Genomic DNA, 13,742 nt, shown 5'->3' on the forward strand with positions numbered 1-13,742 from the left:
TTTATCTGTCGAACTGCTTTGCTTTATCTTGGCCAGGTCGCAATTGTAAATGAGAACTTGTTCTCAACTTGCCTACCTGGTTAAATAAAGGTAAAATAAAATAAATAAATAAAATACAACTTTAGGTATTTTTAAACGTTAATAATCGATCAAATTGTAGACGGGGCAATCTGTATTTGATAGAGAAAGTAAACAAAACATGCACCATTTTCCCTCTTGCGTAACTATCAACAGTGTAACATTGTTCCAGGATGTGCCTCTTCTTTGTTTCAATGATTAACTTCAACCCAATTCCAAAGACTGGTGACATCCTGTGGAAGTCGTAGGAACTGTAAAATGGTCGCTATCAAATTTCCCTTGGCAAAGACAACTGGGGGATAGGTCACAGGAAAAAAATAATAATTCTGAACAGTTTTTTCTCTGGGTTTTGCCTGCTACATAAGTTCTGTTATAGTCACAGACATGATTGAACCAGTTTTAGAAACTTCAGAGTGTTTTCTATCCACACCTACTAATCATATGCATATAATATATTCCTGGCATGAGTAGCAGGAAGTTGAAATTGTGCACGCTATTTATCCAAAAGTGGAAATGCTGCCCCCTATCCTTTAAGAGGTTAAATTGAAGAATGTCCTGGGCTAGGAGTTCCATGGACAATGAGAATAGCAGAGGCAAAATTGGATCACCTTGTCTGCTGCTTCCAGTGATTCTTAATGGAGCAGAGCAGATATTGCCTGTTATAACTATGGTTGAGGGGTTGGAATATAATATTTTAGTCATATTAATGAAATTGGAGACAATTCTCACATATTCCAAGACAGATCAGTGATATGACCATTTGAATCTATTAAAAGCTTTTTCTTCATCGAGAGATAATACAGCCCAAGGAGCTGTTGTTTCTAATGACGCATCTGTATAAGATATGTAATGGTCGACGGAGGTCATCCGAAGAAAAAAGCTTTTTAACAAACCTGCTTTGGTCCGTGTAGATCTATTTGGGTAAGTAAGTCTCGAGACGGCAAGACATCATTTTGGGAAACAGTTTAATATCTGTGTAGGGGGCGATAGTGAAAACACTGGATGGCATCCTTAGTTAAAGAAAAAGCTAAATGAGTGCCTTTCTCCCAAATTAACCTTTGTGAACAGCTGTATTAATAATCAGAGCAACAGTGGAACTAATTGATTCCAACATTTTAAATAAACCTCAGGAGGAATACTGTCCCATTGAGGTAATTTGTCTTTATTCGTGCTATCCAATGCCTTTTTGAGTTCATTGAGAGAGATTTGGTCTCCTCTGTTGAGAGGAGGAGTTCTTAATTTTTTGGTGTGGCTTGATGTGGATTTACAATGAGGTGTATAGTTCTTTATACTGTATGAAATTGGAGACAATTGCTTAATTAATTTGGGTTCTGATAATAATTAGCCTGTTTCAGCTTCAATAGTTGCTATACTTTTTGAATTTTTGAATTGAACCTTTATTTAACTAGGCAAGTCAGTTAAAAACAAATTCTTATTTACATGATGGCCTACCCCGGCCAAACCCGGACGACGCTGGGCCTATTGTGCCACCCTATGGGACTCCCAATCACAGCCAGATGTGATACAGCCTGGATTTGAACCAGGGATTTGAACCTGTAGTGACGCCTCTTGCACTGAGATGCAGAGCCTTAGACCGCTGCACCACTCGAGAGCTAATTGATAATTACTGCGTAGAATGTTGGCCAGTAAACGACTGGGACAATAGAAATGGCTGAGTCTTACTCAATGGATGGTAAATTCTGATATCTGTCTAATTAATAAATGAAGTTCTGTCTTGACTTTGGAAAGAGTAATAGCTACCTGGTCTGAAAAATGTGTTTGATGGGAACACTAACACAGTTAACATCGACTGACTTTGTATTGATCATCATGAATTTATTTATTTGATTTTCAAATCGATCACAGAATGTAGGATTTTGTAATAATGAACAGTTGAAATGCCATCTTTTGACACTTAGGAGATTCTGACATTTTAAGTTGGCAGTAGTAAGCGTGGTGGTCAGACAAGCTTATTTTGTTGATTTTCTACTTTCTTGATTAACCTGTTGCGTCGAGCAATCCCGTATCCGGGAGCGTAATTATAGCCTCAAGCTCATTACCATAACGCAACGTTAACTATTCATGAAAATCGCAAATGAAATGAAATAAATATATTGGCTCACAAGCTTAGCCTTTTGTTAACAACACTGTCATCTCAGATTTTCTAAATATGCTTTTCAACCATAGCTACACAAGCATTTGTGTAAGAGTATTGATAGCTAGCATAGCATTAAGCCTAGCATTCAGCAGGCAACAATTTCACAAAAACAAGAAAAGCATTCGAATAAAATAATTTACCTTTGAAGAACTTCGGATGTTTTCAATGAGGAGACTCTCAGTTAGATAGCAAATGTTATTTGTGTAGGAGAAATCGCTCCGTTTTGTTCATCACGTTTGGCTAAGAAAAAAAAAACGAAAATTCAGTCATTACAACGCCAAACTTTTTCCAAATTAACTCCATAATATCGACAGAAACATGGCAAACGTTGTTTAGAATCAATCCTCAAGGTGTTTTTCACATATCTATTCGATGATAAGTCATTCATGGCAGTTTGGTTTCTCCTCTGAAGCAAATGGTAAAATACACGCAGCTGGAGATTGCGCAATAATTGCAACAGAGGAGACCAAGCGGGGGACCTGGTAAATGTAGTCTCTTATGGTCAATCTTCCAATGATATGCCTACAAATACATCACAATGCTGCAGACCCCTTGGGGAAACGACAGAAAGTGTAGGCTCATTCCTTGCGCAATCACAGCCATATAAGGAGACATTGGAACAAATCGCATTCAAAATCTGGGGCATTTCCTGTTTGAAATGTAATCTTGGTTTCGACTGTAGCATCAGTTCTGTGGCACTCACAGATAATATCTTTGCAGATTTGGAAACATCAGAGTGTTTTCTTTCCAAAGCTGTCAATTATATGCATAGTCGAGCATCTTTTCGTGACAAAATATCTTGTTTAAAACGGGAACGTTTTTTTATCCAAAAATTAAAAGAGCGCCCCCTATATCGAAGAAGTTAAAGAAGACAGAGGTGTAAATAAGGTATGAAATCGGAGGTGTACTCTTTTGCTTTAGGAGTGTGTGCTTGCCAGGCCTCAGAGAGTATATCCTGGAAAGCCTTGGTTGCATATGGTTGCCTTGGTTGCGTTGGTCTAATTCAATATTTTCCTGCATGCCCAAAATGGCATCCCAATAACCAGATGGAATTCAGTTATTTCTAACAATATACTGTTCAGAGAATTGAAAAACCTGGGTTCATATGAATTTAAAGCATACACATTAAAAAATGCCATTTTCTTTCCGATATGGAAACATTGAACGCCTTTTTGGTCTTCACTTTTACGCAAGATGGTAATTTTGAGTTTCTTATGTATCAATATGATGACACCTTTAGTTTTATTTGAGGTTGATGAAAAAGCAACCTATTTGTGTATCCTTTTTGAGTTTCTTGGAACATTGCTACAGTATATCAGTATGGTTTCTTGATAGGATATCAAGACAGCTGGAACATTTAATAGGAGAGTTTACGCTTTCAAATTCCAAGAGAGGATAGCTAGCATTGCCATCATTTTAAATTAAATAATGTACTATTAATGATGTAATTTGTTATCTTTAGTTTTAATAAGCCCATGGATGTGAAACCAAAAGCAGGACCCACAGGGAGTGATTCTGTTTCTTTTTTAGGAGATTGATTTCCCCTTCTAGCTTAGTTCGTGCTTTTTGGAGTCAGCCCTCTGTCACATTGTCCACTGTCTCAAACTTTTACACTTTAGTTGAGGAGGAATCCACTTCAGATGTGAGCAGTGCAAGAGATTAATGTATTGGTTTTAATTGCAAGTCGAGGGCAAAGGTCATTTCCTCACAAACAATCAATCAGATAGTATTGGCAAAATCTTTCTATTGGGTATTGAGAGCTGTCATGTTACCACAGGTGAATGATGAATTTACAGAATATTTGAGCTACTGGAGTGAAATAGACCTGCTATTGTTCCTTGTAAAACAGTGAATGTTTCACACCTTAATGTTTTGCTATATGTTGACATTTACTTTAAAATAATTCTGATAATTCATAGTTATTTTGCAAAAGAAAAAGCCACTAGAAAGCCACATGTTTTCAATGCATGCCACCTTTTAACTTGCTTTTATAATAAACAAATGTGTTAACAGTGTTATATATTAGTTTCTAGGGCACAACAGGTGCTGTAAATGTAGCTAGAATTCATAAAGCCCAGTATAGGCTATTATCTCAATCAATTAAAAAATAATTCCTTCTAAAATAAACTTTCTGGTGCTCCTAAATTTCATGTGATGCTCCTAACTTTTTAAAGTTGAGAGCACCAGTGCTACCAATGAAAAATGTTAATTTGTATGCCTGTGTGTGTGTTTGTTGTGCTTGTGTGCATGCCTGCTTGCCCTTGTGTGTGTGTGTACAGGAGGGGCGGTGGATGCTGACAGGTTTAGGCTGCTGAGTGGAGGGAAACCTAGCAGGAAATGTGGCATCATGTCCAGTGGGAACCACCTGTTCTTCAGCGAGGACGGCCTTCGCATGCTGGTCACCAACGACATGGACCTTTCCAACGCAAGGTACCGTGTGTGTGCGTGCGTGTGTGTGTGTGTGTGTGTGTGTCTTTTTGTTTTGTTTTTTGAAGGTTTTTAACTGATAGCTGTGCTTTTGAGGCCCTCAAGTGGTGAGTTGAGGTGACATAATGTATTTAACCCAATTAGAAAATCTGCTCCTCACTTCTCAAGTGGAATGTTCCTCACATTGATTGTAAAATGTGTATGTGTGAGCTAAGTATAACCATTTGAATTCAGACAAAAAGATAAAGAAGTATATTTTCTCAAGACACACTTACACACACACACATCGATATATGTACATATATAGGGCACTGCATCTCGCAGTGCTAGCTGTGCCAACAGAGACTCTGGGTTCGAGCCCAGGCTCTGTCACAGCCGGCCGCGCTCTGGAGGTCCATGGGGCGACGCACAATTGGCTTAGTGTCGCCCGGGTTAGGGAGGGTTTGGCCGGTAGGGATATCCTTGTCTCATCGCGCACTAGCGACTCCTGTGGCGGCCCGGGAGCAGTGCTCGCTAACCAGGTCGCCAGGTGCACGGTGTTTCCTCCAACACATTGGTGCGGCTGGCTTCCGGGTTGGATGCACGCTGTGTTAAGAAGCAGTGCGGCTTGGTTGGGTTGTGTATAGGAGGATGCATGGCTTTCGACCTTCGTCTCTCCCAAGCCTGTACGGGAGTTGTAGCGATGAGACAACGTAGTAACTACTAACAATTGGATACCACGAAATTGGGGAGAAAGGGAGGTAAAATAAATCAAAATGTTAAAAGAATTTACAAATATATTTGTACATATATTTATCAATGTGCATTATAATTATATATACAGCTGAAGTCGGAAGTTTACATACACCTTAGCCAAGTACATTTAAACTCAGTTTTTCACAATTCCTGACAATTAACCCTATATAAGTATAAAATGCCCTGTCTTAGGTCAGTTAGGATCATCACTTTATTGAAAGAATGTGAAATGTCAGAATAATAGCAGAGAATGATTTATTTCAGCTTTTATTTCTTTCATCACATTCCCAGTGAGTCAGAAATTTACATACCCTCGATTAGTATTTGGTAGCATTGCCTTTAAATTGTTTAACTTGGGTCAAATGTTTCGGTAGCCTTCCATAAGCATCCCACAATAAGTTGGGTGAATTTTGGCCCATTCTTCCTGACAGAGCTGGTGTAATTGGGATTGAGGTCAGGGCTTTGTGATGGCCACTCCAATACCTTGACTTTGTTGTCCTTAAGCCATTTTGCCACAACTTTGAAAGTATGCTTGGGGTCATTGTCCATTTGGAAGAACCATTTGCGAACAAGCTTTAACTTCCTGACTGACGTCTTGGGATTTTGCTTCAATATATCCACCTCATTTTCCTTCCTCATGAAGCCATCTATTTTGTGAAGTGCACCAGTCCCTCCTGCAGCAAAGCACCCCACAACATGATGCTGCCACCCCGTGCTTCATGGTTGGGATGGTGTCCTTTGACTTGCAAGCCTCACCCTTATTTCTCCAAACATAATGATGGTCATCCTGGCCAAACAGTTCTATTTTTGTTTCATCAGACCAGAAGTGGTCCCATGGTGTTTATACTTGTGTACTATCGTTTGCATAGATGAGCGTGGTACCTTCAGGCGTTTGGAAATTGCTCCCAAGGATGAACTAGACTTGTGGAGGTCTACAATTGTTTTTCTGAGGTCTTGGCTCATTTCTTTAGATTTTCCCATGATATCAAGCAAAGAGGCACTGAGTTTGAAGGTAAGCCTTGAAATACATCCACAGGTACACCTCCAATTGTCTCAAATGATGTCAATTAGTCTATCAGAAGCTTCTAAAGCCATGACATAATTTTCTGGAATTTTCCAAGCTGTTCAAAGGCACAGTCAACTTAGAGTATGTAAACTTCTGACCCACTGGAATTGTGATGCTGTGAAATATAAGTGAAATAATCTGTCTGTAACAATTGTTGGAAAATGACTTGTGTCATGCACAAAGTAGATGTCCTAACAGACTTGCCAAAACTATAGTTCGTTAACAAGAAATTTGTGGAGTGGTTGAAAAACGAGTGTGAATGACTCCAACCTAAGTGTATGTAAACTTACAACTTCAACTGTATATATTTTGTAGGTTTATTCAGTTCTTCCTGCGTCTGGGCTGTGGTAAGGCCTCCCCAGACCCCCGCTCCCAGCCTGTCCTGCTCCAGTTCTCTGTAGACGGGGCTCTGACCTGGGGCCTGCTACAGGACTTCTTCTTCTCCAACAGGTTAGCATAACTCTCACTGTACATCATATCAGGATAAGACCCAGATGCAGACCGTGTCGAGAAAAAGAGAGGCTGGGAAAAGAGAGGAGCTGACAGGACAAACGCTGTTAAGCTTGACAAACAAGACCATCCGACAACAGACAAACAGAAAACACAGGGGACAATGGGGTTAATGGGGAAGATGGGCGATACCTGGAGGGGGGTGGAGACAATCACAAAGACAGGTGTAAAAGATTAGTAAATGACAAGTGACACATCACTGTACTGTAAATGTTGTTTTGTGTTATACTGACATGCTTTATGACACAAAAATGATTTACTAATGGATAAAATAAATAATTACCTTCATCATAATTATAATCAACTTCCTCTTCTTCAACAGCAGTAACCAAGCTCGCCTCGTGGCCCTGGAGATCCCTCTGCGTGCCCGTACCTCCGCCACACGCCTACGCTGGTGGCAGCCCTCTGAGAATGGACACTTCTATAGTCCATGGGTTATTGACCAGGTGAAACACCTTACCCACATCTATCTATCACTCCAGTGCTAATTTGCTAAATTGTAATTACTTCGCTACTATGGCCTATTTATTGCCTTACCTCCTCACGCCAGTTGCACACACTGTATATAGACTGTCTTTTTTTTCTATTGTGTCTTTGTTGTTTTCGTCGCACTGCTTTGCTTTATCTTGGCCAGGTCGCAGTTGTAAATGAGAACTTGTTCTCAACTAGCGTACCTGGTTAAATAAAGGTGAAAAAATATATATAAATAAATACAAATATATGTTCATCCAATTATTCATCCATCCTTCAATCTGTCCATCTTTATCAATATAACAGATTCACGCATATGACATGAACCTATGTCTCTCTACTCTGCCAGGTGGTGGTGGGAGGCAGTGCCAGCGGCTGGGGTCCTTTAGAAGACGACTTCTCCTCTATGGACGGGCGTTCTTGGCTGCTCTACCCCGGGGGTACCCGCATGCCCGTGTGTGGTTCTGACGGGGCGGCCTTCGCTTTCATAGAAAAGTCCAACACGCGCTACGCTGTCACCACAGACATCAGCCTGGGACAGGATGCTTTCATACAGTTTGATTTCTCAGCTTCATGCTCTGTCACAAACTCCTGCTACGGTGAGCCACAAAATATATCTATTTGACAGGTTGTCAATGTAAGTAAGAATATGTTACATTTATTTTGTCAAGGTAGTCAGAGAATAGTTTCATAAGAAAAGTAGGTAAAAATGTGAGCTTTCAGGATTGTTGTTGATTGCTGTTTTTGCTTTTATTAACGTTGCCTGGCTATGCTGTCTAGGCTTGTGAGGTCGGGCACTGATGTTGGGTGATTAGGGCTGGCTCGCAGTTATCTTTCCAATTCATCCCAAAGGTGTTCAATGGGGTTGAGGTCAGGGCTCTGTCTAGGCCAGACAAGTTTTTACATACCCATCTCGACAAACCATTTCTGAACCTAGTTTTGTAAACGGGGACATTGTCATGCTGGAACAGGAAAGGGCCTTCCCCAAACTGTTGACACAAAGTTGGAAGCACATAATCGTCTAGAATGTCATTGTATGCTGTAACGTAATAATGTCCCTTTACTGGAACTAAGTGGCATATCCCGAACCATGAAAAACATCCCCATACCATTATTCCTCCTCCACCAAACTTTACAGTTGGCACTATGCATTGGGGCAGGTAGGGTTCTCCTGGCATCTGGCAAATTATTAACCAGAGAGTTTAGAAAATTAGGCTATTTAGGGATTCTAATTGTGGATTTTAAAGAAAACCAGAATCATCAGCATAGAAAGACTCCTTTGCTTGAAGCCCTGGATTTCTAATTTTAACAGCTAACATTTCGATGGCCTAATTTTGTAATACATAGATATGTCGATAGTGGACAACCTTGTTTTACTCCTCTTGACAGTCTAAAACTTTCTAAGATGTAGCCATTATTTACTATTTTACACCTAGGCGTACTATACATAACTTTAACCAATTTTTATAAGAGATTCTCCAAAAATGAAATATTCCAGGCATTTATATACAGTATATATAAACTTCAGTCGTACTTTATCAAAGGCCTTTTCAAAGTCAGCTATGAATACTAGGCCTGTTTTCCCCGATACTTCAGAGTGCTCTATTGTTTCCAGTACTTGTCTCATATTAACTCCAATGTATCGTCCATGTAAAAACCCTGTCTGATTAGGATTAATAATATCCGACAATACTTTTTAAATTCTATTCTAAGCAATTAGCTAGAATTTTTGCATCACAACACTGAAGTGTAAGAGGCCTCCAATTTAAAATTGACAGGATCTTTATATTTACCATTTGGATCCTGTTTCAGTAATAATGAAATCAGACCTTCTTGTTGAGTGTCCGATAATCTACCATTTATATAGGAGTGGGTAAAAACATGCTAATAACGGTCTCCTGAGTATGTCAAAAAACATTTGGTATACTTCCACTGGTATGCCATCCAGCCCAGGAGTTTTCCCAGCCTTAATGGCTTTAATTGCATCAAGAAGTTCCTCCTCTGTAAATTGGCCTTCACATGAGTCTTTCTGTACAGATGATAATTTTACATTATTAATTGGAAAAAATCCATACAATTGGCTTTGGTTAGTGGAGATGGAGGAGACGAAAACATACGCTTGAAGTACTTTACTTCCTCTTTCAAAATATAGTTTGGTAACTGCATCATTTGTAACAAGTTTCAGCAAATTATTTTAGTTAGCATTTCTTTGTCGAATATAAAAAAAAGTATATGGTGCATTTTTCCTCATATTCCATCCAATTGATTTTATTTTTATAATATATTACACAGGATCTTTCTTGAATAAGTTCCTCCATTTCTTTTTCTTTTTCCTCTAATATGAGCATCTATTGTAAAGTTTTTTATTGCTATCTATCTGTATTGTTAGTCCTTCCATTTCCTTTGTTAATTCTTTTGACCTAAATTTGTTTTGTTTTGTTTTGTAGATGAGTTCTGAATTGCATGGCCTCTAAAGGCACATTTTAAAAGTGTCCCATACAATAAGGGGGATCTGCTGTACCTATGTTATGTCAGAAAAAGTCAGTTATAAATTCTTATGTCCTAGTTAAAAACAAGTTATCATCCAGTAGGCTTTGATCGCAAGATGGGGCCGACAGAGGGGGCTGCTTTGCTTCTAGTCCTTAAACTTTGCAGTATTTAGTTTTTTTATCTATTATTTCTTACATTGTTAGCCCAGAAAAACTTAAGTGTTATTACATACAGCCGGCAAGAACTATAGGAAATCAGAGAGACATCAACTTACCAGCACTACGACCAGGAATACAACTTTCCTGAAGTGGTACCTTTGTTCGAACCACACAGGGCATTTGAACTGATTCCAGAGGTTGATCCTAAACAAAACCGCCGGAGAAGAGGTAGACGGAGCGGTCTTCTGACCAGACTTCGGAGGCACGCACACCACCCACAGATTCCAAGTATATTACTCGCTAATGTCCAGTCTCAGGATAACAAGGTAGACAAAATTAGGGCACGGGTTGCTTTCTAGAGAGACATCAGGGATTGTAACTACTCTGTTTCAAAGTACATGGCTGTCTCGGGAAATTCTGTCGGAGTTGGTACAGCCACCTGGATTCCTTGTTTGTCGCACCGACAGGAATAAACATCTCTCCGGGAAGAGGAAGGGCGGGGGTGTATGTTTCATGATTAACAACTCATGGTGTAATTGTAACAACATACAGGAACTCATGTCCCTTTGTTCACCTGACCTAGAATTCCTCACAATCAAATGCCGACCATACTATCTCCCAAGGGGAATTCTCATCGGGTATTGTCACAGCCGTGTATATCCCCCCTCAAGCCAATACCACGACGGCCCTCAATGAACTTCACTGGACTTTATGCAAACTGGAAACCGGATATCCTGAAGGATATCCTGAGCACTACAGTCAATATGCTGATAGAATTTAGGTAGCCTTGTTCTCAAATTTGCTTTGTTATAATCCCCAGCTACAATAAACACATTGTAGCTGGGGATTATATCAAAGCAAATTTGAGAACAAGGCTACCTAAATTCTATCAGCATATTGACTGTAGTGCTCGTGCTGGTAAAACACTGGATCACTGCTACTCTAACTTACGCGATGCATATAAGGCCCTCTCCCGCCCTCCTTTTGGCAAATCTGACCATGACTACCTTTTGCTCCTCCCTTCCTATAGGCAGAAACTCAAACAGGATGTACCCATGCTCAGGACTATTCAACGGAATCTGCTCTTCAAGATTGTTTTGATATGTTCTCGGTAGCCTCAGAGAATAATATTGATGTATAAGCTGATTCGGTGAGTGAGTTTATAAGGAAGTGTATAGGAGTTGTACCTACTGTGACTGTTAAAACTTACCCTAACCAGAAACCGTGGATAGATGGCGGCATTTGCCCGAAACTGAAAGCGCGAACCACCGCATTTAACCACGGAAAGGTGACTGCAAATATGGCCAAATTCAAACAGTGTCATTATGTCCTCCACAAGGCAAAAAAAAAAAAAAATGTCAGTATAGATACAAAGTGGAGTCAGGGTCTTGCTTTCAGATAAACTAAACACCTTCTTTGCCCGCTTTGAGGATAATGCAGTGTCACCGAAGCAGCCTGCTACGAAGGACTGTGTGCTCTCCTTATCCTTGGCCGATGTGAGTAACACATTTAAACATGTTAACCCTCGCAAGGCTGCCGGTCCAGACGGCATCCCTAGCCACGTTCTCAGAGCATGCACAGACCAGCTGGCTGGTGTGTTTACGGACAATTCAATCTCTCCCTATCCACATGCTTCAAGACGGCCACCATTGTTCCTGTACCCAAGAAGGCAAAGGTAACTGAACTGAATGACTATCGCCCCGTAACACTCACTTCTGTCATCATGAAGTACTTTGAGAGGCTAGTCAAGGATCATATGACCTCCACCTTACCTGTCATCCTAGACCCACTTCAATTTTGCTTACCACCCCAATAGGTCCATAGACGATTCAATCGCCATTACACTGCACACTGCCCTATCCCACCTGGACAAGAGGATGTAAGAATGCTATTCATTGACTATAGCTCAGCATTCAACATAACACTACCCTCCAAACTCATCATTAAGCTTGAGGACCTGGGTTTCAACCCCGCCCTGTGCGATTGGGTCCTGGAATTCCTGACGGGCCACCCCCAGGTGGTGAAGGTAGGAAACAATATCTCCACCCCGCTGATCCTCAACACTGGGGCCCCACAAGGGTGCGTGCTCATCCCCCTCCTGTACTCCCACAAGGGTGCATACTCATCTAGTTTTCAGACGACACAACAGTAGTAGACTTGATCACCAACAATGATGAGACAGCCTATAAAGGGAGGAAGTGAGGGTGTCAGGAAAACAACCTATCACTCAACGTCAACAAAACAAGGGAGATGATCGAGGACTTCAGGAAACAGGGAGCACCCCCCTATCCACATCATCGGGACAGCAGTGGAGAAGGTGGACACCATGGACAAACTGAAATAGTCCACCCAAACAGACAGTATGGTGAAGAAGGCGCAACAGCACCTCAGGAGGCTGAAGAAATGTGGCCTGTCAACCCTCACAAACTTTTACAGATGCACAATTGAGAGCATCCTATCAGGCTGTGTCACCGCCTGGTACGGCAACTGCACCGCCCACAACCGCAAAGCTCTCCAGAGCGTGGTGCGGTCACCAGGGGCAAACTACCTGCTCTCTAGGACACCTTCAGCACCCGATGTCACAGGAAGGCCAAAAACATAATCAAGAACAAGAACCACCCAAGCCACTGCCTGTTCACCTTGCTATACCATCCAGAAGTCCAGGTCAGTACAGGTAAATCTCTGTTGGCACCGAGAGACTGAGAAACAGCTTCTATCTCAAGGCCATCAGACTGTTAAACACCCGTCACTAACACAGAGAGGCTGCTGCCTACATAGAGACTTGAAATCGCTGGCCACTTTAATAAATGGATCAGTAGTCACTTAAATAATGCCACTTTAATAATGTTTACATATCTTGAATTAATCTTCTCATATCTATATACTGTATTTTTTAGCATCTATTGCATCTGGCCTATGTTGCTTGACATTGCTCATCCATATATTTATGTATACACTACCGTTCAAAAGTTTGGGGTCACTTAGAAATGTGTGAATGACTATTGTAGCTGGAAATGGCTGAAGGCCAGCAGTTTGTCTAGTTTGAGAAACAGACACCTCAAGTCCTCAACTGGCAGCTTCATTAAATAGTACCCACAAAACACCGGTCTCAATGTCAACAGTGAAGAGGTGATTCCGGGATACTGGCCTTCAGCCATTTCCAGCTACAATAGTCATCTGCAACATTATCAATGTCTACACTGTATTTCTGATCAATTTGATGTTATTTTAAAGGACAAGAAATTAGCTATTCTTTCAAAAACAAGGACATTTCCAAGTGACCCCAAACTTTTGAACAGTAGTGTATGTATATATATATGTGTATATATATATATAGTATCCCTTTACCAGACTTCTTATGTTTTACCAAACTGTTGGAGCTAGGAACATTAGCTGTTACCTATGCCCACGATAGCATATACAAAATTATTCAGACCCCTTGACTTTTTCCATGTTTTGTTATGTTACAACCTTATTCTGAAATGGATTAAATTGTTCCATAAATTCCCCCCCCCCCCCCCCCCCATCAATCTACACATAATACCCCATAAAGACAAAGTAAAAACAGGTTTGGGAAATTGTAAAAAATAATTTTTAAAATCACATTTACAAAACTATTCAGACCCTTTACTCAGTACTTTGTTGAAGC

General features: G+C 40.5%; 1 protein-coding gene across 4 annotated transcripts in view; it reads left to right on the forward strand.

Annotated features, from left to right (window-relative positions):
• The window catches only part of LOC109888924 (reelin), a 268,663-nt gene that overhangs the window by 230,591 nt on the left and 24,330 nt on the right, over positions 1 to 13,742 (forward strand). For 3 of the 4 annotated variants that reach the window (XM_031823231.1, XM_031823228.1, XM_031823230.1), the window contains 4 exons: positions 4,516 to 4,666; positions 6,780 to 6,914; positions 7,297 to 7,420; positions 7,795 to 8,044. In XM_031823231.1, coding sequence (XP_031679091.1) covers positions 4,516 to 4,666; positions 6,780 to 6,914; positions 7,297 to 7,420; positions 7,795 to 8,044 — 660 coding nt within the window. The remainder of the gene's footprint in view (positions 1 to 4,515; positions 4,667 to 6,779; positions 6,915 to 7,296; positions 7,421 to 7,794; positions 8,045 to 13,742) is intronic. The other variant, XM_031823229.1, reaches the window with a different exon arrangement.

The sequence above is a fragment of the Oncorhynchus kisutch genome, linkage group LG4 (genome assembly GCF_002021735.2).
Source record: "Oncorhynchus kisutch isolate 150728-3 linkage group LG4, Okis_V2, whole genome shotgun sequence".
Classification (NCBI taxonomy): domain Eukaryota; kingdom Metazoa; phylum Chordata; class Actinopteri; order Salmoniformes; family Salmonidae; genus Oncorhynchus; species Oncorhynchus kisutch.